Source organism: Canis lupus, chromosome 21 (genome assembly GCF_003254725.2).
Source record: "Canis lupus dingo isolate Sandy chromosome 21, ASM325472v2, whole genome shotgun sequence".
Lineage (NCBI taxonomy): Eukaryota > Metazoa > Chordata > Mammalia > Carnivora > Canidae > Canis > Canis lupus.
The window spans coordinates 21213190-21239039 of record NC_064263.1 but is presented as its reverse complement, the minus strand read 5'-3'; the positions used below and the strand labels follow the sequence as shown (position 1 = coordinate 21239039).

Below are 25850 nucleotides of genomic sequence, written 5' to 3'. Positions count from 1 at the left end.
GTTTTTAAGGCCCTGCTCAGTAGGGTCCCCTAATAACAATAAAGTCTATTTAAATCTTGAAAAAAATAGTATTTTCATCTGCTAAATCAAGAGCTCTGAAAGAAAGAAGTCAGGATTTAGTGTGGGAAATGAGGAGTGAAGGATGATACTTATATTTCTGGTTTGGGTAAGGAGGTGGAGGTATTGGTGCTATTTAACCAAAGGTATCAGTCAGGATAGTCTAGGTTATGCTTCAGTAACAAGTAACCCTAAATCTCAACCATTCACAACAGGAATTGGCAAACTATGGCCCACAGGCTGAATGCTTGTTTTTGTAGATGAGGTTCTATTAGAACACAGCAATATCCATCCATTTAGGGATTGTCTGCAGCTGTGACAAAGACTATAAAGAACAAAAGTCTAAAATATCTAGTATCTGACCCTTTAAGAAATGGTGTGCTGATCACTGAGTTACAGCAACAAAAATTTATTTCTGGCCTATATGTTGATGACAGGTTAGCAGTGGCTCTGTAACCTATCATTTTCACCCCAAAATGGGCAGCACTGACTTAGTAAAAAATTCTGCATACAAGTCATCGTAGTGAAGGGAACAGAGAATATGTAGAATACTCACTGCTCTTAAAGCTTCTGCTGGGGAATAGGGGAAGGAAGCTTCTGCTCAAAAGTTTAACATTGTAACTTTTTGTATTCCAATGACCAAAAACAAGTCACATGACCATGCCTGAATTCACCAGCAGGGGGATATATAATCTTCACAAAGGAAGGGAAACCAAGTATTTTAAGTTGCCCCAAACAAATCTGTTCCCCCTGCCCCATTTCCAGAGTTTATGCCACTAAGGAAGGGCTGATATTCTCCAACCTACTTTACAAATAGGTATAATCATGTGACTGTGCTCTTCCTAATAGAACAAGAAAAGTGAAGAATGCAAATTCTGCTTCATTTCTTAAAAGAAAATTGTTTGCTCTATACTTTTCTTTCGCCTTCCTGCAGCTAAAGCACATTCTACAACATAAAAAAGCAAAATACTCTATGGTGGAGCAATAAAATGTAGAGAATCTGGATCTCTGAATAACCTCATTGAACACAGTTGTCCCAGGGGTAGAAAAGTCAGATTGTTTAATAGAGACAAATAAATTTTTTGCCTATTTAACCAAGTATATTTTGGAATCTCTTTCTTATAGCAATTCAGTCTCTATCTAATGTTGATTCATCAGCATTTTTTAATGAAGGTGTTCAATATGTAGTTGAATACACTTAAGATTCAGAATGAAAATATAAGTCATTAACACATAGGGGTGTAAAGTCTTGGGAACAGACAAGAATATCCAAGGAGAATATAGAAAATGAGACTAGAGGAAGGTCTGGAACAAAAAAATATAAAAGCTTTCAAGAGCTTAGACAAAAAAGAAAGATCTGGGAAAGGAGATTAATGGGGTAAAAGGAAAATCAGGAAATTACGGTAGGAAAGAAGCTAAAAGAAGAGTATTATAAGGAAAGGTCAGAGAAATTAAAAAGATGTGAAAGTATCACTTTTTATGGATTCACTTCTCATGGATGCCCTACACCACTCCTCCTTCAGCTTTGGTTCTGAGCCAAATCCAGTAACTTTATGCTAACAAACAGAATACGGCAAAAGTGATAGTATGTAGCTAAAACGTGGTTACAAAGAGATCCTGACTTTTGTCTCAGTCCCTTTCTCTCATCCAATGGCTCTGCTGCAATGTGTTAAGCAGCCCTATGGAGAAGCAACGCCCTACATAATTGCCAGTGCTCTGAGGTGATGTGTGGACAAACCATGACAAGAAACCAAATCCTGTCAATAGCCATGTTACTGAGATTGGGAGAGATTCTCCACCAGTTTAGCCTTCAGATGAGAATGCATGCCAGGCTGACAGCTTGACTGTAGCCTACTGAGAAACTCTGAGCCAGAGGTATCCAGCTAGGTGCCACTGAAATTCCTAACACAAAAAAAAAACTGCAAAAGAATAAATGTTTGGTGTTCATTTTTTTGTAATTAGAGTTAGATAACATACAGTGCTATATTAGTTTCAGGTGTACAATATAGGGACTCAGCAATTCCATACATCACCCCATGTTCATGATGAAAAAAAGTACACTCCTTAATACTCACCACCTATTTAACCCAAACTTCTCCTGGTTCCCCTCTGCTAACCATAAATTTGTTCTCTCTGATGGAGTCTTGTTTCTTGGTTTCTATATTTCCCTTTGCTTGTTTGCTTTCTGAATTCCAAATATGAGTGAAATCATATGGTATTTGTCTTCTCTGATTATTTCACTTCGCATTATACTCTCTGGCTCCATTCATGTCGTTGCAAATGGTAAGATTTCATTTGTTTTTATGGCTAAATAATATTCCATGGTGTGTTCATACACACCACATTTTTATCCATTCATCTATCAATGGACACTGGGATGTTTATCTTGGCTATTGTAAATAATGCTCCTATATAGGAGCATATGCACAGGGGTGCATGTATCCGTTCTAATTAGTGTTTTTGTATTCTTTGGGTAAATACCCAGGAAAGCTGTTGCTAGATCATATAGTAGTGCGATTTTTAATTTTGTGAGGAAGCTACATACTATTTCCACAGTGGCCGCACCAGTTTGCATTCCCACCAACAATGCAAGAAAGTTCTTTCTTCTTCACATCCTCACCAATACCTGTTGTTTTTTGTGTTGTTGATTTTAGCCTTTCTGACAGGTATGAATATCTCACTTTAATTCTGATTTGCATTTCCCTGACAGTAAGTGATGATTAACATCTTTTCATTTGTCTGTCAGCCATCTGTATTTCTTCATTGGAGAAATGTCTGTTCATTGGAGAAATGTCTGTTTTTAAAAATTGGATTGTTTTTTCAATGTTGAGTTTTTATAAGTTCCTTATATATTTTGGATACTAACCTTTTATCAGATATGTCATGTGCAAACACCTTCACCCACAGGAAGGAATGGGTCCATTGGGACCTTTGCTGTGTGGAGGCTTTTTATTTTGATACAGTTTTTTTAGTTTTGTTCATTGGGTCCTTCGCTGTGTGAAAGCTTTTTATTTTGATATAGTCCCAATAGTTTATTTTTGCTTTTGTTTCTCTTGCCTTAGAAAAGAAGTTGCTATGTCCCATGTCAAAGAGGTTACTGTATTCTCTTCCACTTTTCTATAGTTTCAGGGCTTACATTTAGGTGTTTAATCCATTTTTATTTTTTAATTTTTATTTTTTATTTTTTATTGTATTGTATTGTATTGTATTGTATTGTATTGTATTGTATAAGAAAGTGGTCCAGTATCATTCTTTTGCATGTCGCTGTCCAGATTTCCCAACACCATTTGTTGAAGATACTGTCTTTTTCCCACTGGATATTCTTTCCAACTCTGTCAAAGATTAATTGATCATATAATTTTGGTTTCATTTCTGGGTTTTTTGTTTCATTAATCTATGTGTCTATTTTAGTGCTAAGTACCATGCTGTTTTGATTAGTACAGTTTGTAATACAACATGAAACCAGGAATTGTGATATCTCCAACTCTGTTTTTCTTTTTCAAGGTTGCTTTGGTTAGTCAGGACCTCTTGTGGTTTCATACAAATTTCAGACTTGTTTTCTCTAGTTCTGTGAAAACTGCTGTTGGTATTTTGATAGTGATTACATTAAAGGTGTAGATTACTTTGGGTAGGTTAGACATTTAAAAATATCTGTTCTTCCAATCCATGAGCATGGAATGGCCTTCTACTTCTTTTTTTTTTTTTTCTTTCTACTTCTTTAACGTTATCTTCAATTTCTTTTATCAGTGTTTTATAATTTTCAGAGTACAGGTCTTTTACCTCTTTACTTATTTATTTAATTTATTCCTAGGTATATCATTATTTTTTATGCAATTGTAGATGGGATTATTTTTTAATTTCTCTTTCTGCTGCATTATTATTCGTACATAGAAAAGCAAATTTCTGTATGTGGATTTTGTATATTCTGAAAATGAATAAAATTCATTTATCAGTTCTAGCAGTTTTTTGGTGTAGGTTTTCAGGTTTTCTAGATATAGTTATCATGTCATCTGTAAATAATGAAAGTTTGAGGTCTTCCTTAACCAATCTGGATGCGTTTTATTTCTTTCTGTTATCTGATTCTTGTGGCTAGGACTTCCAGTAAGTACTATGTTGAATAAAAGTGTTGGGAGTGTAAATCCTTGTCTCATTCCTGACTATAGGGGAAAAGCTCTCAATTTTTTCCCATTGATGATGTTCACTGTGGGTTTTTCATATATGGCCTTTATTATGTTGAAGTATGTTTCCTCTAAAACTTTGTTGAGACTTTTTATCATGAATGGATATTGTACTTCTCAAATGCTTTTTCTGTGTCTACTAAAATGATCATATGGTTTTTATACTTTCTCTTGATATAATGTATCATATTAATTGATTTGCAAATACTGAACAACGCCTGCAATCCAGGAATAAATCCCACTAGAACATGATGAATGTATCACTGAATTCAGTTTGCTAATATTTTATAGAGGATTTTTGCATCTATGTTCATCAGGGATATTGGTCTGTAGTTCTCTTTTTATTGGTGTCTTTATCTGGTATCAGGATAATGCTGGCCTCACAGAATGAATTTGGAAGTTTTGCTTCCTTTTCTATCTTTTGAAATAGTTTGAGAAGAATAGGTATCACCTCTTCCTAAAATGGTAGAATTCGCCTGTGAAGCCATCTGGTCCTGGAATTTTGTTTGTTGGGAGGTTTTTGATCACTAAATCAATTTTGTTGCTGGTAATTGGTCTGTTCAAATTTCAAATTGGTTGTTCAATTTGTTGGCATAAGTTTTTCATAATATTCTTTTATAATTGTTTGTAATTCTGTGATGTTGACTGTTATTTCTTCTCTCTCTTCTCTATCCTTTGTGATTTTGGTCCTTTCCCTTTTTTTCTTGCTTAAGTCTGGCTAGAGGTTTATCAGTCATCGATTTTTATGAAAGAACTGTTCCTGGTTTTATTAATCGGTTCTTTTGGTTTTTGTCCTTTGTTTATTTAATTTCTATATAATTTATTTCTACCCTAACATTTATCATTACCTTCCTTCTGCTGGTTTTAGGTCTTGTTTGTTTTACTTTTTCTAGCTCCCTTAAGTGTAAGGTTAGGTTGTTTGGGTTTTTTGTTGCTTCTTAACATAGGCCTATATTACCATAAACTCCCCTCTTAGAACCGTTTTTGCTGCATCCTATAGGTCTTGGACCGTTTTCTTTTTCATGCATTTCGATATACTTTTTTAATTTCGTTTTTTATTTCCTGGTTGACCCATTCATTGTTCAGTAGCATGTTATTCAGCCTCCATGTATTTGTGATCTTTCCAGATTTTTTCTCCTGGTTGATTTCGAGTTTCACAGCATTATGGTCAGAGAAGAAGCATGGTATGACTTCAATCTTCTTCAATCTGTTGAGACTGCTTTTGTTAACTAATATGTGATCTATTCTGAACAATGTTCTGTGCACACCTGAAATAATGTATATTCTGCTGTTTTAGGATAGAATGTTCTGAATGTATCTGTTAAATCCATATGCTCCAGTGTGTCATTCAAAGCCACTGTCTCTTTGTTGATGCTCTGTTTGGATGATCTGTCAATTGATGTAAATGGGGTGTTAAAGTCCCTTAGTATTATTGTATGACTATTGATTAGATCTAATGTCTGCTGTTAACTTTGTATGTATTTGGGTGCTCTTATGTAGAGTTCATAAATATTTATAATTGTTATAACTTCTTGATGGATTTCCCTTTATTTATATTGTGTCCTTTGTTATACCTTTTTACAGTTTTTGTTTTAAAGTTTGTCTGATATAAATATTGCTACTCAAGCTTTCTTTTGACATCCATTTGCATGACAGACGTTTCTCCATTCCCTCACTTTCAATCTGTAGATGTCTTTTAGTATAAAATGAGTATTTTACAGGCAGTATATAGATGAGTCTTGTTTCTTTAATCCACCCTATCACCTTACATCCTTTGACTGGACTATTTAATTCATTTGCATTAGAAGCATTAGTGATAGATATATATTTGAGGTCATTTTATTTGTTTTGTGGTTGTTTCTAAAGATTTTCTCTGATCCTTTCTGGTCTTTTACTGATTTTTTTTGCTGATTTTCCTTAGTGATATATTTGGTTTTCTTTCTCTTCATTCTTTCTAGGTTTATTGGTGGTTTCTGATATATGGCTACCATTAGGTTTTTCTACAATCTCTTGTGCACATAGTAGTCTACATTAAGTTGATGGTCATTTAGGCTTGAACCCACACTTTTTCTTCTCTCCTCCCTAGATTTTAGGTATGTGTTTACTATTTTTTTTAAAGTAGGCTCCATGCCCACCATGGAGCCAAATATGGGTCTTGAACTCATTACCATGAGATCAAGATCTGAGCTAAGATCAAAAGTCAGATGATTTAATGACTGAGCCACCCAAGTGTAGGTATATGTTATTATATGTATAATATATATTATACATATAATAACATAAAGATTTTATTTATTTATTCAAGAGAGACACAGAGAGAAGCAGAGACACAGGCAAAAGGAGAAGCAGGCTCCCCCAAGGGAGCCTGATGTGGGGCTTGACCCCAAGACCCCGGGATCACAACCTGAGCCAAAGGCAGATGCTCAACCACTGAGCCACTCAGGTGTCCCTATGTTATTATATTTTATAATTTTTATGGATATCTTCATTGACTTTTTAGAAATATTCATTTTTACTGCTTTTGTGTTTCCTATCTTTATAGTGTCACTTTTGGTCTCTCCTTTCCATTCAGAGTCCCCTTTAATATTTCTTGCAGGTGTGGTTTAGTGGTCATGAACTCCTTTACTTTTTGTTTATCTGAGAAACTACCTCTCCTATTCTGAATGATAGCCTTGTTGGATAGAGTATTCTTAGACGCAGATTTTTCCCATTCAGCACTTTGAATGAATATATCACACCAATCACTTCCTTCTAACTTGCAAAAATTCTGCTGAAAAATCTCCTGCTAGCCTTATGGCTTTCCCCTTATAAATTACTGACTTCTTTTGTCTCGCTGCTTTGAAGATTATTTCTTATCACTACACTACACATTTAATTATAGTATGTCTTGGTTTGGATCTGCTTTTGTTGATTTTGATGGAATTCTCTGTGTCTCCTGGATCTAGATGTCTGTTTCCTCCCCCAGATTAGAGAAGTTTTCAGCTATCATTTCTTCAAATAAATTTTCGGCCCTCTTTTTTCTTCTTCTGGAACTCCTACAGTACAAATGTTATGATTTTTGATGAGCAACTGAATTTCCTAAGTCTATTCTTGTTTCATGTAATTCTTTTTCCCTCTTTTGTTCAGCTTGATTACTTTCCACTTTACTTTTCACTAACTTGTTCCTCTGCTTCTTCCATCCTGCTATGCATTCCATCAAGTGTGTTTCTGATTTTTTTTAAGCCCTTTATCTCGTCTATGTTATTCCTTATCTCTGCTTTAAAGGTCTCACTCATGTCGTCCACTCTTTTCTCAAGTCTAGTGAGCATCTCTGTGATTATTGTTTTAAATTCTCTATCAGGCATGTTACTTTTATCTGTTTCACTTATGTCTCTGACTGTGCCTTGTCCTGTTCTTTCCTTTGGGATAGATTTCTCTATCTCCTCATTTTGTCTGTCTCTCTGTATCTGTTTTTGATTTTCAAGAAAGTCAGCTATGTCTTCTACTCTTTAAAGCAGTGACTTGGGATCCCTGGGTGGCGCAGCGGTTTGGCGCCTGCCTTTGGCCCAGGGCGCGATCCTGGAGACCCGGGATCGAATCCCACGTCGGGCTCCCGGTGCATGGAGCCTGCTTCTCCCTCTGCCTGTGTCTCTGCCTCTCTCTCTCTCTGTGTGACTATCATAAATAAATAAAAATTGGGCAGCCCCGGTGGCGCAGCGGTTTGGCGCCGCCTGCAGCCCAGGGTGTGATCCTGGAGACCCGAGATTGAGTCCCACATCGGGCTTCCTGCATGGAGCCTGCTTCTCCCTCTGCCTGTGTCTCTGCCTCTCTCTCGCTCTCTCTGAATGAATAAATAAATAAATCTTAAAATAAATAAATAAATAAATAAATAAATAAATAAATAAATAAATAAATAAATAAATAAATAAAAATTAAAAAAAAAATAAAGCAGTGACTTTACAAAGAGGAGGTCTTGGAGTACCCTGCAGTGCAACGTCCTCTATTCATCAGAAACTGGCACTTCAGAAGAGTATCCTATGTATTGCTTTTTTACTGATATCATTTTAATAACTAATAATGCTGAACATATTGTTATATGTTAATCAGATATTATGGAATTCCATTTTGTTAGACTCTTTATCAAATTTTGATTTCCAACAAAAGCAAGACCTGAGATGAGTTCAAACAATTTAGTTGGAAAGTGATCCAAGGAAAGCCTCAAAGAACAGACACACAAATCCAAACAACTGCAGAACTTCTTTCATATTGGTGAGCAGCCACAGTATCAAGATGGAGTACTCTGCTTCTTTCTTTCATGTCTCTTTGTCTTCTTTGTACCAGGGCCAGTTTCAGACTTCACACAGAAAACTTCAACCAACAGACATCAGGGAAAATATGGTTTGGGATGCACTGAGCATTAGGCACAGCTCAGAGAATGTTAGACTTCATATTCACTGTTTTCACCAGCGAGGTTCTGAGGTCATTTCTCATGAAAGCAATAGATAACTAATACAAAGCAGAAAAGGAAGATGGGAGAAAGCTAATGGAGAACAAAGAATTAAGGAAAAGTTTACTGTTCTTTAATAAAATAGTAGAGGGGCACCTGGGTGGCTCAATTGGTTAAGTGTCTGCCTTCAGCTCAGGTCATGATCCTGGAGTCCTGGGATTGAGCCACACACACACCAGGCTCCCTGCTCAGGAGGGTCTCCTTCTCCTTCTCCCTCTGTCCTTCCCCCATGCACTCTCTCTCTCTCACTCACTCTTTCAGATGAATAAATAAAATCTTTAAAAAATAAAATAAAATAAAATTAGTAGAGACTTTATCATTCAAAAAGGATACGGAAAAAATATATATCTGTACCTAAGGTATGTGAATGTTGTGCATACACTTTATTAATAGGGGAGCAAAAGTCCTAATAATCAGGAAAAAAGGGAAAAAATCAGAAAAGACAGTAAATATGAAATTAACAAACCTCACTAAATACCCAAGTAGAATAATTATATTTTAATATTGAAGGGCCTTTTACACACATGCACACACACACACGTTAAGTGACGCCATAAAACAAGTCTCAACAAAATTAACTGGATTAAAATCAAAGTATGTTCTTCATAATGGAATGAAATTAGAAGCCAGTAAAAGGAAAACGTATTGCCAAAATTTATAAGTATGTGGAAATTAAACAATGTACAACTAAATAATCAATATGTCAAAGAAGAAATCCCAAGAGAAACAGGAAAATAGTTTGAGATGAAAGAAAATTAAATATAACATACCAATTTATAGAATGAATCTAAAGAAAGGAATAAAGATATAATAGCTGAAAACATCTACATTAAAAAAAGGAAAATCTCATATCAATAAACTACACTTCTACCTTAATGCCAGAAAAGAAGAGCAAACTAAACCTAACAAAAATGAAAGGAAAGGATAAAATAGAAAAAGTATAGGGAAACTCAACAAGACCATATAAAAGACCAACAAAATTGGGGTGCCTGGGTGGCTCAGTCGATTAAGTGTCTGCCTTTGGCTCAGGTGAGTCTCGCGTTGGGCTCCTTTCTCAGCGGGGTGTCTGCTTCTCCCTCTTATCCCGTTTGCACTTGCTCTCTCTCTCTCTCTCTCTCTCAAATAAATAAAATCTTTAAAAAAATAAAAGATCAGCAAAATTGATAACCCTATAGCTACGTTGACCAAGAAAAAAAAAGAACATACAAAATGAGTAAAATAGGAAAAGAGGGAATATTACTACCTATACATAAATAAGATTACAAATGAATACTATAAATAAATGAATGCCAATAAGCTAGATAAAACAATTTCGTAGAAAGACATCAACTACTGAAATTGACTCTAAAGAAACACAAACTAAACTGACTTATGCGAGAGACTGAGTAAACAAACAAAAACAATACTTCCAACAAAGAAAAGCCCAAGCTCAGATGGCTTCACAGCTAGATTCTAATAAATGTTTAAAGAATAAACATCAGGGATCCCTGGGTGGCGCAGTGGTTTAGCGCCTGCCTTTGGCCCAGGGCGTGATCCTGGAGACCCAGGATTGAATCCCACGTCGGGCTCCTGGTGCATGGAGCCTGCTTCTCCCTCTGCCTATGTCTCTGCCTCTCTCTCTCTTTCTCTGTGTGACTACCATAAATAAATAAAAATTAAAAAAAAAAAAAGAGTAAACATCAATACTTCATGAACACTTACAAAAAAATACAGGAAATAATTTGCAACTAATTCTATGAGGCCACAGACATCTCAAGAAAACAACACATTAGTATCCCTTGTGAATACAGAGACAAAAATCCTCAACAATAAATTAGCAAACCAAATCTAGCAATACATAAAAAGGTTTATGAACCATGACAATGGGATTGACTGCAGTACTGCAACAGTTTCAACATATGAAAATTAATCAAAGTAATAAACTATGTTAATAAAGGAAAAAAAACCACAAAGTTGTCTCAATAGATGGAGAAAGAACATCTGACAAAATTCTAATACCTTTCATGTAGTTGGACCCCTATCTTATAAAATAAACAAACGTTAACTTAAAAGAGATTATATATCATGATAAAAATACTAAACATACTAGGAAGAGACCTTTCTCAACTTGAAAAAGAACACTGGTGAAAAACACATATCTAATATCATTAAATCTTAAAAGACTGAAAAACTTCCCCCTAGGGTCAGAAACATGACAAGCATGTCTGTTCTCACCATTTCTATACAACAGTGTACCAGAGGTTCTAATAGAGCAATTATGCAAGAAAAAGAAATAAAGGGGCTCTAGACTTGAAAGGAGGAAGTAAAACTACCTAGATTTGCAGATGACATAATCTTAATCCACAATAAAACTATTTAAGCTAATAATCAAGTTTGGCAAAATTGCAAGATACAAGATTTCTTCATATTAGCAATGAATGATCTGAAAATGAAATTGAGAAAACACATTTATAATAGCATCAAAACCAAGAAAATACTAAGAAATTGAACAAACTGAGTGTAAAAACTGGACTCAGAAAACTACAAAATGTTTTTGAAAGGAATTAAAGACCTAACTATTTTGAAAGACATCCTATTTTCATGGATCAGAAGACTTATTTTTGATAAGAAGCTGATACTCCCCAGATTGTATCTAACCCTACATATTATATCTAACTCTATCTAAATCATAGCTAGCATTTTTGCAGAAATTAACAAGCTGAAAAAAAAAAAGAAATTAACAAGCTGATATTCAAACTCATTACAAAAATGAACGAGAAAACAGAAAAGCCAAAACAATCTTGAAACAGAGCAATTTCAAAATTTATCACAAAGTAATCAAGACAGTATGATACTAGCATAAATGATGACATATAATAAGACAATAAAATAAAGACTTCAGAAATAAACCCTTATATTTATGGTCAACTGACTTTCTACAAGGATGTCAAGGTAATCGAATATGGCAAAGAATAGTCTTTTCAATAAATGGTAATGCAACAACTGGATAACCACATGCAGAAGGATGTAGCTGGATCCCTATCTTATAAAATACACAAAAATTAACTTAAAAGAGATCTTAGATCTAAACATAAAAGCTAAACGTACAGAACTGTTAGTATAGACTATAGGATTATATCTTCATGATCTTGGGTTGGGCATGGTTTCTTAGTTATCACACCAAAACACTTAAAAAGAAAAAATATATTAGATTTCATCAAAATTAAAACTTTTGTGCATGAAGAAAGTTACACAGAAAGTAAAAAGATAAAAAAAAATGGGAGAAAAACATTTGCACACCATATAACTGGTAAGGGTCTAGTATGCAAAATATATAAAGAGCTCTTAAAACTCAAGAACAGAGGATCCCTGGGTGGCTCAGCGGTTTGGCGCCTGCCTTTGGCCCAGGGCGCGATACTGGAGTCCCGGGATCGAGTCCCACATTGGGCTCCCGGCATGGAGCCCGCTTCTCCCTCCTCCTGTGTTTCTGCCTCTCTCTCAATCTCTGTGTCTATCATAAATAAATAAATAAATAAATAAATAAATAAATAAATAAATAAATAAATAAATCTATCTTAAAAAAAAACAAAACTCAAGAACAAAAAGACAACCAACTAAACAATGCAGAAGGATAAGAGCAGGCATTTTTCCACATTTCCCCAAAGATATACACAGCCAACAAGCATATGAAAAGAATGCTGAAACATCATTTAGTCATGAGTAAAATGCAAATCAAAACCACAATGGGAACTCACTTCATACCCACCAGGATGGTTAAAATAATCAATCAATCATAAATGTTGATGGGGAAGAATGTGGAAAATCTGGAATCCTCATAAATTCCTAGTGGTAATATAAAATGATGCAGCTTTGAAAAATAGTCTGGCAGTTCCTCAAACAGTTAATTACAGAATTATCATATGACTCAGTAATTCTATTCTAGATATAAGAAATAAATCACATGTCTACCCAAAAACCTGTAACTAAGTATTCGTGGTAGCATTTTTCATTAAAGAGCCAAAAGGTAGAAACAAGCCAAATATCATAAACTGATAAGTGGATAAATAAATAGTATATCTATATGACTGAACATTATTCAGGCATAAAAAGGAACAAAGTACTGGGGTATTTGGGTAGCTCAGTCAGTTAAGCATCTAACTCTTGATCTCAACTCAGGTCTCAATCTCAGAGCTGTGAGTTCAACCCCCGTACTGGACTCCATGCTGGGCATGGAAGTTGCTTAAAAAAAAAAAAGGAAGAAAGTATTGATTCATATTTTAACAGAGATGATACTTGAAAACATGCTAAGTGAAAAAGCCAAGACGGTCAAGGCCACAGAGTGTATAATTCTATTTATATGAAATGCTCAGAATAGGAAAATTCATAGAATCAGAAAATAAATCAGTAGCTGGTAAGGACTAGGGGAAAGGAGAGTAATTCTTAATGAGTATGCAGTTCCTTTTTGGATGAAAATGTCTGGTTTAGACAGTGATGATAGCTGTATCACCTTGTGAAAACACTAAAAAGAAATGAATTGTGTACTTTCAAAGGGCAAATTTTGTTATGTGAATATAACTCTATTTTTATTCTTCTATAACTTTTTTGTTAAAAAAAAGATTTCATTTATTTATTCATAAGAGACAGAGAGAAGCAGACACATAGGCAAAGGGAGAAGCAGGCTCCTCACAGGGAGCCCAATACGGATCTCAATCCTAGAACCCCAGGATCACGCCCTGAGCCAAAGACAGGCGCTCAATCGCTGAGCCACCCAGGTGTCCCTATAACTCTATTTTTAATAAAATCGTCTCATTTTATTTCTCACATTTTATGAAGAAATTGAGACACAAAGGAGCAAAATAGATTATCCATGGTTCTCAAGTTTGTTTAGAGATAGAATTAGTGGGATCCCTGGGTGGCGCAGTGGTTTGGCGCCTGCCTTTGGCCCAAGGCGCGATCCTGGAGACCCGGGATCGAATCCCACGTCGGGCTCCCGGTGCATGGAGCCTGCTTCTCCCTCTGCCTATGTCTCTGCCTCTCTCTCTCTCTCTCTGTGACTATCATAAATAAATTAAAAAAAAAAAAGAGATAGAATTAGTATACAAGATATTTCTACCTAAATTCTCAGAACATGTGAACAAACAAAACCACTTTAATAAACAGTTTTATTTATAAGAGGCTACACCCTCTAAGATGTTATGGTAAAAAAAAAAAAAAAATCAATGTCCTGAAATTCCAGCATCTCTTTTTAAGCTCCAGACCCTTATTCTTAATCATTAATAAATATTCTGTTAAAGGCAAAACAGCAATTTCACTTGAATTTTTAAAGCACTTTGAATAAATGCTGCTCAGTTATCATTTATACTTTAATATTTTTCAGAGATTTCATTCAACCTTAATTATTCAGGCTTTTAGAGAATCTCATTGCATCAAATTTTTGAAATGTTGAGCCAACTTTGAAGTGCTCCAAACTTGTAGAAAGATACTGGAAAATATTGGGTTTTTCAAAAGTTAAAACACTACTATCACTGAGAGTTTGGGGTCTATATCTCTTCTCTTTAAATGTGAGAAAAACTGTAGCTTCTTCAAACAACAGAAAATGGTGAAAGAGATCTTTCTAAATTCCTTGCCCGGAGAAATCAGTGAGCTGATTAAAATGATTATTATTTCACGTCACTTAATTTGGAATGGTGTGTTTTACAGCAGATAAATGGAAAAGCACATGTGACTTGTATGATAAAAGCAAACAACTCTTGTTCCCTGATGGGAACATAATACTTTTTCATAATACTCTAAAGTCATATATACACCTCCCCACCAAAGAAAGCAGTTATGTAAATACAGGGGTATATAAACACATATATATTTTTTTAATGGTAAGAAAATTACGTAGTTTTTAAAATACCAAAAAATATCACCTAATACTCTGGCATGTTATAGAATTCAAAATGCTCCCAAATGATATAATGGAGGAAGGTACATACAATTTTAAAAGTTTGGATGCAATTTCAGACAATTTTTCCTCAATGGTCTTTCCTGCATAGGATTTATCGTAAGGCAACACTTTTCTGAATTCCCAGGGTGTTTTTACTGAGGATAGGTTTGGCCTTAATTTTGAAGTCTCCTACACTTGACTTAAAGGTGTTATGACTTTTTACCTTTTAAGTAACAGACCAATTCTGGCTCTACTATATATTCTGTGTGATTTCAAGGAAAAACAACTTTCTTTGCCTTATCTATGTCTTACTTGACTTGATCAGATTTTAAGGATTAAATGAGAGAAGACATGAAAACTCCTAGGCACAGTGTCAGGCGTAAAAGAGACAGAATACCTCTGAAACCTAACCTTAGGACTCGACTATGGCTTAATAACTGCAGAAGAGAATCACATACTGATAGTAATTATATGGATTTCTAAGTCATAATTTGCAACTTTAAGTAGACCATTTTAAAAGTTAAGCATATTTTGAAATATCAATTTATGCTATATATGAGTAATATTTCAGTAACAGAGAAGGTTAATTTTTAACATTTACCTTGATCAAATATTTTTCCCATCTGTCTGCTGTAACAGATTTGCCAATCTTCCTCATCAACTTCAAATGGAGCTCCACCAATTCTTTAGGTACTTAAAAGAAAGAAAAAATACTGTCAGCCAGCAAAATAAAACATTTATAAACATTCAAGATGATAAAAAAAGAACTCTTCCCAATCCTGAGTGCTTTTTCAAAATAGATGATGTTGGTTTTAGCTATCCTTTAGACCCTGAATCAGAAAAGACTAAACGAGGACAAGAAATAACCTGAGACTACTCTTTCAAAAATGAGCAGGAACATTCATTCACATTTTCTTACAAAGTATTATCCAGTAAGAAGGAACTTGAGGGGTGTCTGGGTGCCCCAGTAGGTTAAGTGTCTGCCTTCGGCTCACATCATGATCTGAGGTCCTGGGATTGAGTCCCACACTGAGCTCTCTGCTCAGCAGGGAGCCTGCTTCTCCCTCTGCCTCTGACCTTCCACCCTGCTCGAACTCTCATCTGCTCTCTCAAATGAATAAATAAAAAACCTTTCTAAAAAACGAACTTAAATGTAAACTAGATTTTTGATAATGATGCATCAATGTAGATTCATCAATTCTAACAAATGTACTTCTGTGGTACCAGGGAATGGACAATGGGGAGGTTCCATCTTTTGGGGAAAAGTGTATATGTGAACTTCTGTTATCTAAAACTGTTCTAAAAAAATAAAACCCATAAAAAAATTAGATCGAGTTAATCATACAACTAAAATTTCTACTAGTGCTTGTTTCTCTTAACACATATTTGGATAATTTACTTAGCAGACCAAGACACAGATTCATAGAAAAGAATCAAGGAATACAAATTCCAAGTTGATGGATATTTCAGAAATAAGTCTAGTGGTTTTCAAACTATTTCACAAAACTACTCTTTCAACCTATACCTTCTTTACGTGCTACAGCTCTTTATAGCATCCCTATAAATCTTCACTTGACAAACTTCAGGGACAGAAAATTGACTTAACTTTCAAAGTTCTAGTTATTAGAAAGTTAGCCTTTTACATGGTCAAAACCTGCCTTCCTACACTTTCCTTCTCTGGTTCTTATTCTTGTTCTCTAATTTCAAAGACAATAATTTCAATTCCTCTTCTGTTGGAACCTTCAAATATTTGAAGGTTCCCTCAAATTTTCTCTTCTAAAAACCTTCTCTCAGATTTTCTCTTCTAATTGTAAACAATCAGAGTTCCATATATCTCTTGGGCATTATCTCATTATGTTGTTTAATTATATGAGTCAGACTTGAGGTAAATAAAGGACACACATACACACCTATCAAATTTAGCATATCCCAAATACCACCAGTAACCTAAGAGAAATTGGAGGTATACTCTCTAAAAATTTAGGTTCCATAATCAAATGCATTAGAAAAATACTGGATCAAAAAAAAAAAAGTTGTTTTGTTGTCGTTTTCTACTGTAAAACTTCTTGATGTCTTTATTGATCTTAGGTGCATTGTGAATATCCAAGAAAAGGATATAATCTGTAACATTACCTAATATATTTGATCATGGAATTTTGTGTGAAATACACATTATCCTTTTTTTGTTAAGATTTTATTTATTTATTTATTTATTTATTTATTTATTTATTTATTTGAAAGAGAGTGAGTGAGCTCCCTGGCAGACAGGAGAAGCAGACTTCCTGATGAGAGAGAACCAGATGTGGAACTCAATCCTGGGACTCTGGGATCATGAACTGAACTGAAAGCAGACACTTAACTGACTGAGCCATCCAGGCACCCAAACATACACTATCTTCTATAACTTAGGATACAAGTGCTCTAAAGAACATGTTGGGAAATGATGGAGTAATTTTCAGTCATTCTTTCAGACTCTTCATACTCCACTAAAGCTAATTTTAACTTCAAGATGATTTTCTTGAAGTATAAAAAATTCACCCATCCAACAAATTACTGTGGGACCACTACCAATAAACAAGAAAAAGACTCTACCCTTAATAAGCCTACTTAAGTGGGTCTTCCTAGGGGTTTGGATAGTGGGTGGGTTGGAAGCTGGGATCAGGGAGAAGAAGAGGAGGGGTGGTTATAGACAAGTGGACAGACTATTCATACTAAACCTAAACCTAAGTTTGGGATTGAGGGTACAGCACTGAAAATGGGGGAAAGGACATTACTTACAGAAGTAACAGCAGATGCAAAAGACTGGAAAACAAAGTGATCATGGAAGTGGAGGCATGGACACAGATAAAAGTATGATCATGAAGAACCTAGTATGTCTAGGCTAAGAAGTTTATATTTTATTTAAAAGTTGAGGCAAGGGACACCCAGATGGCTCAGTCAGTTCAGGTCATGATCCTGGAATCCTGGAATCAAGCCCCACATCAGGCTCCCTGCTTAGTGGGGAGTCTGCTTCTCCCTCTTCCCTGCTTGTGCTCTCTCTTGCTCTCACTTGCTGATTCTCTCTCTCTCTCTCTAATAAAATCTCTTTAAAAATCAAAAAAATAGGGCAGCCCGGGTGGCTCAGCGGTTTAGCGCCACCTTCAGCCCAGGGCCTGGTCCTGGAGACCCGGGATCAAGTCCCACGTCAGGCTCCTTGCATGGAGCCTGCTTCTCCCTCTGCCCATGTCTCTGCCTCTCTCTGTGTCTCTCATGAATAAGTAAATAAAATCATAAAAAAATAAAAATAAATTAAAAAATAAAAGTTTAAGCAAGTAAGTGTTTTCTACACTTTAGAAAGCAATTAAATTGTAGGAAAACAGACTGCTTTTATTTGCTTGCTTGTTTTAGGAGGTAGGAGGCAAGGTAGAGATTAAATATACATTATGGAAAGTATCAACCCAGAAAGATGGGAGTAACCTGAACTTAAGTAGAAGTGGTATAGACAGAAGTAGGCGATCTGAGAAATGTTTAGGAAACAAATAATACAACTGAGTGATTGATTGGCCATGCAAAGTTAGAGAAAGTTAAGAAAAAGGCACTGGCTTAGGCAACTGAGTAGATGCCAATGAGAATACAGTAGGAAGAAAAAGACCAGGGCTCGGTTGTCAACTGCACCACTTAATACAAAGTAATTAGGATTCTTCTGGTGAAATTCTTTAAACCCTGAATTTCAAACTCATCCATAACGGGCTACATTAGCTATCTTACAGTTTTAAAGTAGGAAAACATTACATAAAGCTAAAATATCTTTATTTCTGTTGTGATACTTGGGGAATCAAGGCCTGTGTCAATTCTTCCTTTTCTACTTTTCTCAAACACAATAGTCTTGATGATTCTGCCTTCATACATCTCAACCCTGTTCCTACCTCCAATTTCTCTAGGATATCTAGATATCTAGAAAAATAGCTACGGTAATCTCTTATAACAAAACCAACCTTCCAAATATACTGTTTTCATTAACACTTCCTATTCACTGTCACCTTTTCTGGCTCCTAAATACTTATATTAAACTCATCCAGATTTCTTACTGTAGCCTCAGAATCTTATATTCATTCTTAACCTAACATTCCAATCCTTCTCTCTCACTTTCATACTGAAATCCTTGATTCAAATTATTCTGGCCTGTTCACATGCCCAGACCACTACCTATCTGGGCTTTATTTAAGCCCTTCAGCTTACGGTTTTTTCCCCACTTTAATCATATTTCTCTTTCAGTGTCTCATCAATAAAAGGCCCAAAGTCTCTGTGATAGCCTTCCAACGATTCTGGCAACATGTCTGTCCTTGGAATGCCCAAAGTACTCATACTGCCTGTATCATTCCCTTAGCAGCTGGCTAAACCTTTACATCAGTGTTTTATGTATTTTTTGATATGTGTTCCATATCATACAGATATATAAAATCACAAAAAGTTTTGTTGATACAAATAGTACTATTCCTAAAAATCTAACATGGCAGAAATAACTATACACCAAAAAAATTGCTTTGGGTCCACTTGACAAATTTAGTCATTGTTGATTTAGGCATGTAGAAATAAATTATATACTACTTGTTTATTAGGGCACTGGCTCTTGCACACCACTGTCCAACAGAAATATAAGATGAGAAAAAAAAAAGAAATATAAGATGAGCCACATTATTTCAAATTTTCTAGTAGTTCATTCATAAAAATAGGCCAAAATTAACTTTAATAATATGTTATTTAATACTATATTATTTCAGTATATAGTCAGAATCTAAAATATGTTATTTTACATTTTTTAGATATTTTATTTTTTTGAATTGTAGTATAGTTGACAAATAACATTATATTAGTCTCAATTGCACAACACAGTGATTCAATATTTGTATACAATATTGTATTCAGTATTTGTATACCTTGTAAAATGATCACCACAGTAAGTCTAGTTAACATCTACCACCTAATATGCCTGCAAAATATTTCTGTGATAAGAATTTTTAAGACTTACTTTTTTAGCAACTTTCAAACAAGCAATACAGTATTACTAACTATAGTCACAATGCTGTATATTATATTCCCATGACTTATTAATTGTATAGCCGGAAGTTTGTACCTTTTGACACCATTCAATTTACATCTTATTTTTCACTTAGTATTCATTTTTTTTTTAATTTTTATTTATTTATGATAGTCACACAGAGAGAGAGAGAGGCAGAGACATAGGCAGAGGGAGCAGGCTCCATGCACCGGGAGCCCAACGTGGGATTTGATCCCGGGTCTCCAGGATCGCACCCTGGGCCAAAGGCAGGCGCTAAACTGCTGCGCCACCCAGGGATCCCTCACTTAGTATTCAAAACACAGTGTGCATTTTATACTTACAGCATATCTCATTTCATACTAGCCATATTCAAGTTCTCAAGAGCCACTTATGGCTAATGGCTACTGTAGTGGATCATATAGAGCTAGCATACCTAAAACTAAAATTTATAACCCACAATTTGCTAATAATATACTTACATTTTTGAGATATAATTAACATATCATATTAATTTCAGGTACACAACATAATAATTTAGTATGTGTATATGTTGCAAGATGATCACCACAATAAGTCCAGTTAACATATGATTTGCTTATATTTTTGTTACAAATAGAACTGATAAGCTGATGACCTTTAGGGACATTAGTAGCTCTTAATATTTTGTCAACTGTTAAGAAACAGGCAAAAACTTAACAGAAAAATTAACCAACATCGTAGTTAAATTGAAAATATTAAAATTCCCATACTCTAAATTCTCTAAACATGCTATCTATTCAATAGACCATTCTATAATGATGGAAATAGTCTTTATCAGCACTTTCCAATATAATAGCCATCTACATGTAACTACAACACACTTGATATGTGGCTAATAGAACTGAAGCACTACACTATTAATTTTTAAAATTAAATTTAAATATCTACATGTGGCAAATAGCTACGACTTTGGATAGTGCAGCTATAAGTTCTCAATCATATTTTTAAAATACATGATAATTTTCTAAAACACAGAGTGACATCTATAAATTCACTTATCTAAATCACTCGGAACACTTTCTAGTCTCATTTTCCAAATATTTGGTAATTATTAACTTCCTTCTACAGGTATCTGTTAACAAACTGTGTCATTCCGAAAAATATAGGTTTTGTCACATTAAACTAAGATCTCTACCAACACATGACAGTTTGATATATAACCTTTAACTGACCCATTTCTTTCACAAGGGCTCAAGAGTTAAAAGATTCTGAAGCAGAAGGAAAGGTCAAGGCCAAAGGTCAAGGATGTAGGTATGAAGCAGCAGAAAGTGGTAGAATCTCAGACTGCATTCCTGATCCAATCTCCCAAAGATGTTCTATATTTGGACATTTTTCTAAGCATCGTTCTAGCACCAAGCCTTGAGAACGCTGCTACTTCTACAATTCTAGACTTATTACTTGTAATTCTGCTTTCTAAATGGTCAAATTTTACAGCAGCTCATAATAACATATGTTAGAATTCTTCTCATTTCCCAATAAAGTCTTACTTAAATGTCCTGTATGCTTGTAAGCATAGATACACTTAAGAGTCACAAAACCAGCTGATTTTATATGTCACTGATCAAAGAACACTGATTTCAGATATAATGATTAAAAGATAACCTTACAGGGGCACCTGGGTGGCTCAGTGGTTGAGCATCTGCCTTTGGCTCAGATTGTGATCCCAGGGTCCTGGGATCAAGTCCCGCATCAGGCTCCCTGTGGGGAGCCTGCTTCTCCCTCTGCCTGTGTATGTCTCTGCCTCTCTCTGTGTGTCTCTCACAAATAAATAAATAAATTCTTAAAAAAAAAAAAAAAAAGATAACCTTACAATAAACTTTACTGCCCAGTTTTCCCAAACTCTGTTGAGGAAGCACAGCTTTAGCAATAATGAGTCTATTCCCACAGACCCCCTGTTCCTTGAAATAACTGTTACATATACCTTATCTTTAAATTATTCATTTAATCAATCATCCTAAAATTTCCTGAAAAGAAATGGACTGAGATAATGAACTATATCTTAAGCCACTCTCTGAAAAACAATAATTCAGAGATGCCAAGTAAGTATAAGGTACTAAACTCAGCTTATTACCATAATGGGTAAAATAAATCCAAGAGCTGTTGCAGGCAGACAAACCAAGGGGTATCTGCTGCTCCACCTTGAGTTTATGAATTTCATTTAAAACCATACTGCTGTTCCCTTATAGGTGGAGAAAAAAAACATGGTTCAGATGATTTCAGAACCAAAACTGTGAAAATGTCTCTGCTTCAAAGAAAGTAATCAGCGTACTACAAATATCAGCATGGTTGGAGGTTGTGATAACCAACAATTCACCACTCCTTCCTGAAAGAGAAGTAGATGTTTCTTTATGGAGAGGAAAGGCCTTTCTCTGTGTAAGATGATGTGAGACACACTCACATGAGTCAGTCTTTATAGGGTTTCTTTTGGGATCCCTGGGTGGCTCAGCAGTTTAGCACCTGCCTTCAACCCAGGGCATGATCCTGGAGTCCCAGGATCGAGTCCCGCATCAGGCTCCCTGTATGGAGCCTGCCTCTCTTTCTCTGTGCCTCTCATGAATAAATAAAATTTTAAAAATAAAATAAAATAAATGTTTCTTTTTCCTTATATTCAAGGCAAAGCATCCTGGCAGAGGCAATGAGATAATTGAGGCAATGGCTTCCGTAGTATCACAGGCCTTCAACTCTAATCAGCTGTTATTTCTCTTCTCTCTTTTCTCTCTACTCCATTTAATAACCATGAAAGACTTGAGGGGTATAGAGGGGAGAAGAAAGAGAAAGACCCAAAACAAATTTAAAAAGAAATAGTGATGTGAATAGTATTTAAGGAAGAGGAGGACTTTTCCCACAACAAAAGTGAAAAGTTGAAAGCCTAGTACATCCTTAACCAAGATGCACCAATTGCTAACATTTTAGGGAAACATCTTACATAGGGTAAAGCCATCAGGTAAGGCTAATAAAGATGAGACCTTAAAGAAGCAATCAACTAAGCCAAGGAAGAGAACATGCTAGCCACAAGGAAATGCCTGTAGAGAAGTCCTGAGGCAACCAAAAACTTCCAGCGTGGCTGGAGAAGTAAACAAGGGACAAACTTCATAAAGCCTTAGGGAGCTAAGTAAAGAGTTTAGATTTTATTCTAAGTGAAATGAGAACTCAAGGAAGAATTTAGGAAAGTTTCATGATCCAAGTTTTTAAAAGATCATTCTATGTCTAGGACCTGCTTCGAAACAATCTAGGCAGCAGGGGCAGGGGTGGAGTGAGGTCTGTAGATGGAGTTACAGATGAAACAAAATCATAATACTGTCCTGAAGGGGGGTGATGGATATATGAAATTCATTATACAACTTCCTACTTTTACATGTTTCACATTTTTCATGATTTAAAAAGTTAAAGGAGATGTGGAGGTCACTTTGGTTGCTCTGTGAGGAATGAGGGAGAGGGAAGCAAATAGGATTAATTAGGAGGCTATAGCCATACTTCAGGAAAGAGGTAATAATGGCCTGAACTAAGGCTGCAACAGCAGAGATGCAGAGAAGTGCCCTCAAGGCAAGTTGCAAAATGTAGAATGCTTCTTAAAAGCACCTACACCAATCTTAATCTCAGGAAGTGACTACTGTTTATTTGTCTTCTAAGTGATCCCAATTAATTTGTTCATGTTTATTTTTTTTTAATTTTATTTATTTATTCATAGAGACACAGCTAGAGAGAGAGGCAGAGACACAGGCAGAAGGAGAAGCAGACTCCATGCAGGGAGGGAGCCCGACGTGGGACTCGATCCCGGGTCCCCAGGATCACGCCCCTGCAGGCGGCGCTAAAGCGCTGCGCTGCGCCACCGGGGCTGCCCTAATTTGTTCATGTTTATTTTTTTTTTATTTTTTTTTATTTTTTAATTTATTTATGATAGTCACAGAGAGAGAGGGAGAGAGAGAGAGAGAGAGAAGAGGCAAAGACACAGGCAGAAGGAGAAGCAGGCTCCATGCACCGGGAGCCCGATGTGGGATTCGATCCTGGCTCTCCAGGATCGCGCCCTGGGCCAAAGGCAGGCGCCAAACCGCTGCGCCACCCAGAGATCCCTTTTTTTTTTATTTTTAAGATTTTATTTATTTATTCATGAGAGACAGACAGAGAGAGGCAGAGACACAGGCAGTGGAAGAAGCAGGCTCTATGCAGGGAGCCCAATGTGGGACTCGATCCCAGGTCTCCAGGATTACCCCCTGGGCTAAAGGCTGCGCTATACCACTGAGCCACCCAGGCTGCCCTTGTTCATGTTTAAAAGCAGAAACCACAACTTTTTGTGAAACCATATTCCTACATTTAGAAAAGGAACATATACACACACTTGATACTTAAATACTTAATACTTAAAATCTATATTATATGTATATTATTAAAAAAGCACTAGACAAAGTCACGAGAAAGGTACAAACCTCAATTATCTCATCCATAAATGGTAATTTTAGAACAGTCACTCCACTTCCAAATTGCTTTCTGGAAAACTTAAAACTATAAAAATCCACAATAGTATATACTCTCAGGGCAAAACTGACATCATATAGTCTTAATTATCTAAATCTCACTTTGCAATTATCTATCCTCTATCTCCTCTTCCTCCTCTCTCCCATTCTTAGATTGAAGCTCTATAAAGAACAGATTAAACTGCCTTTTTCATCACTGTATTCTCAGTACCAACCACAATTCCTGATTCACTCAATAATTTGATGAACTGAAATACAGACAAGAAAGCAAGGGAAGCAATAGAGAGAGAGGGTGCAAAGTAAAAGTTCTGCAGCTGCTAGAAAAAAAAGAGTTGCTACAGGTGTCAAAGAGAGGGGCACCTGGGTGGCTCAGTTGGTTAAGTGTCCCACTCTTTATTTTGGCTCAGGTCATGATCTCATGGTCCTGAGATTGGGCCCTGGGTCAGACTCCAAGCTAAGCATGGAGTCTGTTTAAGATCCTCTCTTTTCCTCTCCCTTTGCTCCTCCCCCTCCTTTCTGTAAACTAACAGTATGCAGGAAGATTTTGAGGAAGAGGAGATGAAAATGATGGCAAAAGTGCCAGCTCTGGGCTCCAGTTCACTATGAGTCATTAGATGATTTCACTACCTCAAGACAACTTATTTGCACTTGATTTTTTCCCTTCTCTCTCCCTTTGGAGGGGAGTAATGGAAGAGGTAAATGCACCCACTGAAATGTGTATATAGGAGCAAATAATGAAGTCTGTATGTTTAACTGAAGAAATACCTATATGAGGGCACTTGGCTGGCTTAGTCAGTAGAGCATCTGAATCTTGATCCCTGGGGTCGTGAGTCTGAGACCACATTGGGTGTACTTAAAAAAAAAAAAAAAGAAAAAAAGAAAAAGAGGACAGGTGCCTAGGTGGTGCGGTGGGTTAAGCATCAGACTCTTGGTTTCCGCTCAGGTCATGACCTCAGAGTGTTGAAATCCAGCCCTGTGTCAGAGTTTAAGTTTCACTTAAGTTTCACTCCCTACTCCCTCTGCCCCTCTCCTACCCTGTTCTCTCTCGCTCTCACTCTCTCTAAAATAAATCTTTAGGGCAGCCCGGGTGGCTCAGTGGTTTACTGCCGCCTGCAGGCCAGGGCGTGATCCTGGAGACCTGGGATCGAGTCTGACGTCAGGATCCCTGCATGGAGCCTGCTTCTCCCACTGCCTGTGTCTCTGCCTCTCTCCCTCTCTCTCTGCATCTCTCATAAATAAAATCTTAAAAAAAATAAATCTTTAAAAAAGAAAGAAAGGAAAAGAAGTACCTACATATACAGTGATTTCCTAATACTAGATCTCTATAAAATGCCAGACTTCTATCTTCATCATGTACACCCCATACTATCTAAAAACTTGAACAGCATACTACAAGATGCCTTTATGATCCAATACCATGATTTTAGGTGTTGTGAAATCAGTCTGATACTTCTTTTAAAGACAATTCTGAAGAACTATGAACTTAAAAGAATTCCATTTCAGGGGCTGGCTCAGTCAGTAGAGCATGTGACTCTTGATATCCCAGTTGTGAGTTCAAGACCTACAGTAGGCGGAGAACTTACCTAAAACAACAACAAAAACCCTCTATTTCTTTGTGAAATGTATATTGTCTTCATTCCTTCCTAACAAGTGACCAGTTCACACTTTT

At 36.0% G+C, this 25850-nt stretch overlaps 1 protein-coding gene across 2 annotated transcripts in view; it reads right to left on the bottom strand.

Moving 5' to 3' along the window:
* RSF1 (remodeling and spacing factor 1) overlaps window positions 1–25850 on the bottom strand; it is a 157241-nt gene that overhangs the window by 97615 nt on the left and 33776 nt on the right. For both annotated transcript variants that reach the window (XM_025419540.3, XM_025419541.3), the window contains exon 2: window positions 15234–15325. In XM_025419540.3, the coding sequence (XP_025275325.1) occupies window positions 15234–15325 (92 nt within the window). The remainder of the gene's footprint in view (window positions 1–15233; window positions 15326–25850) is intronic.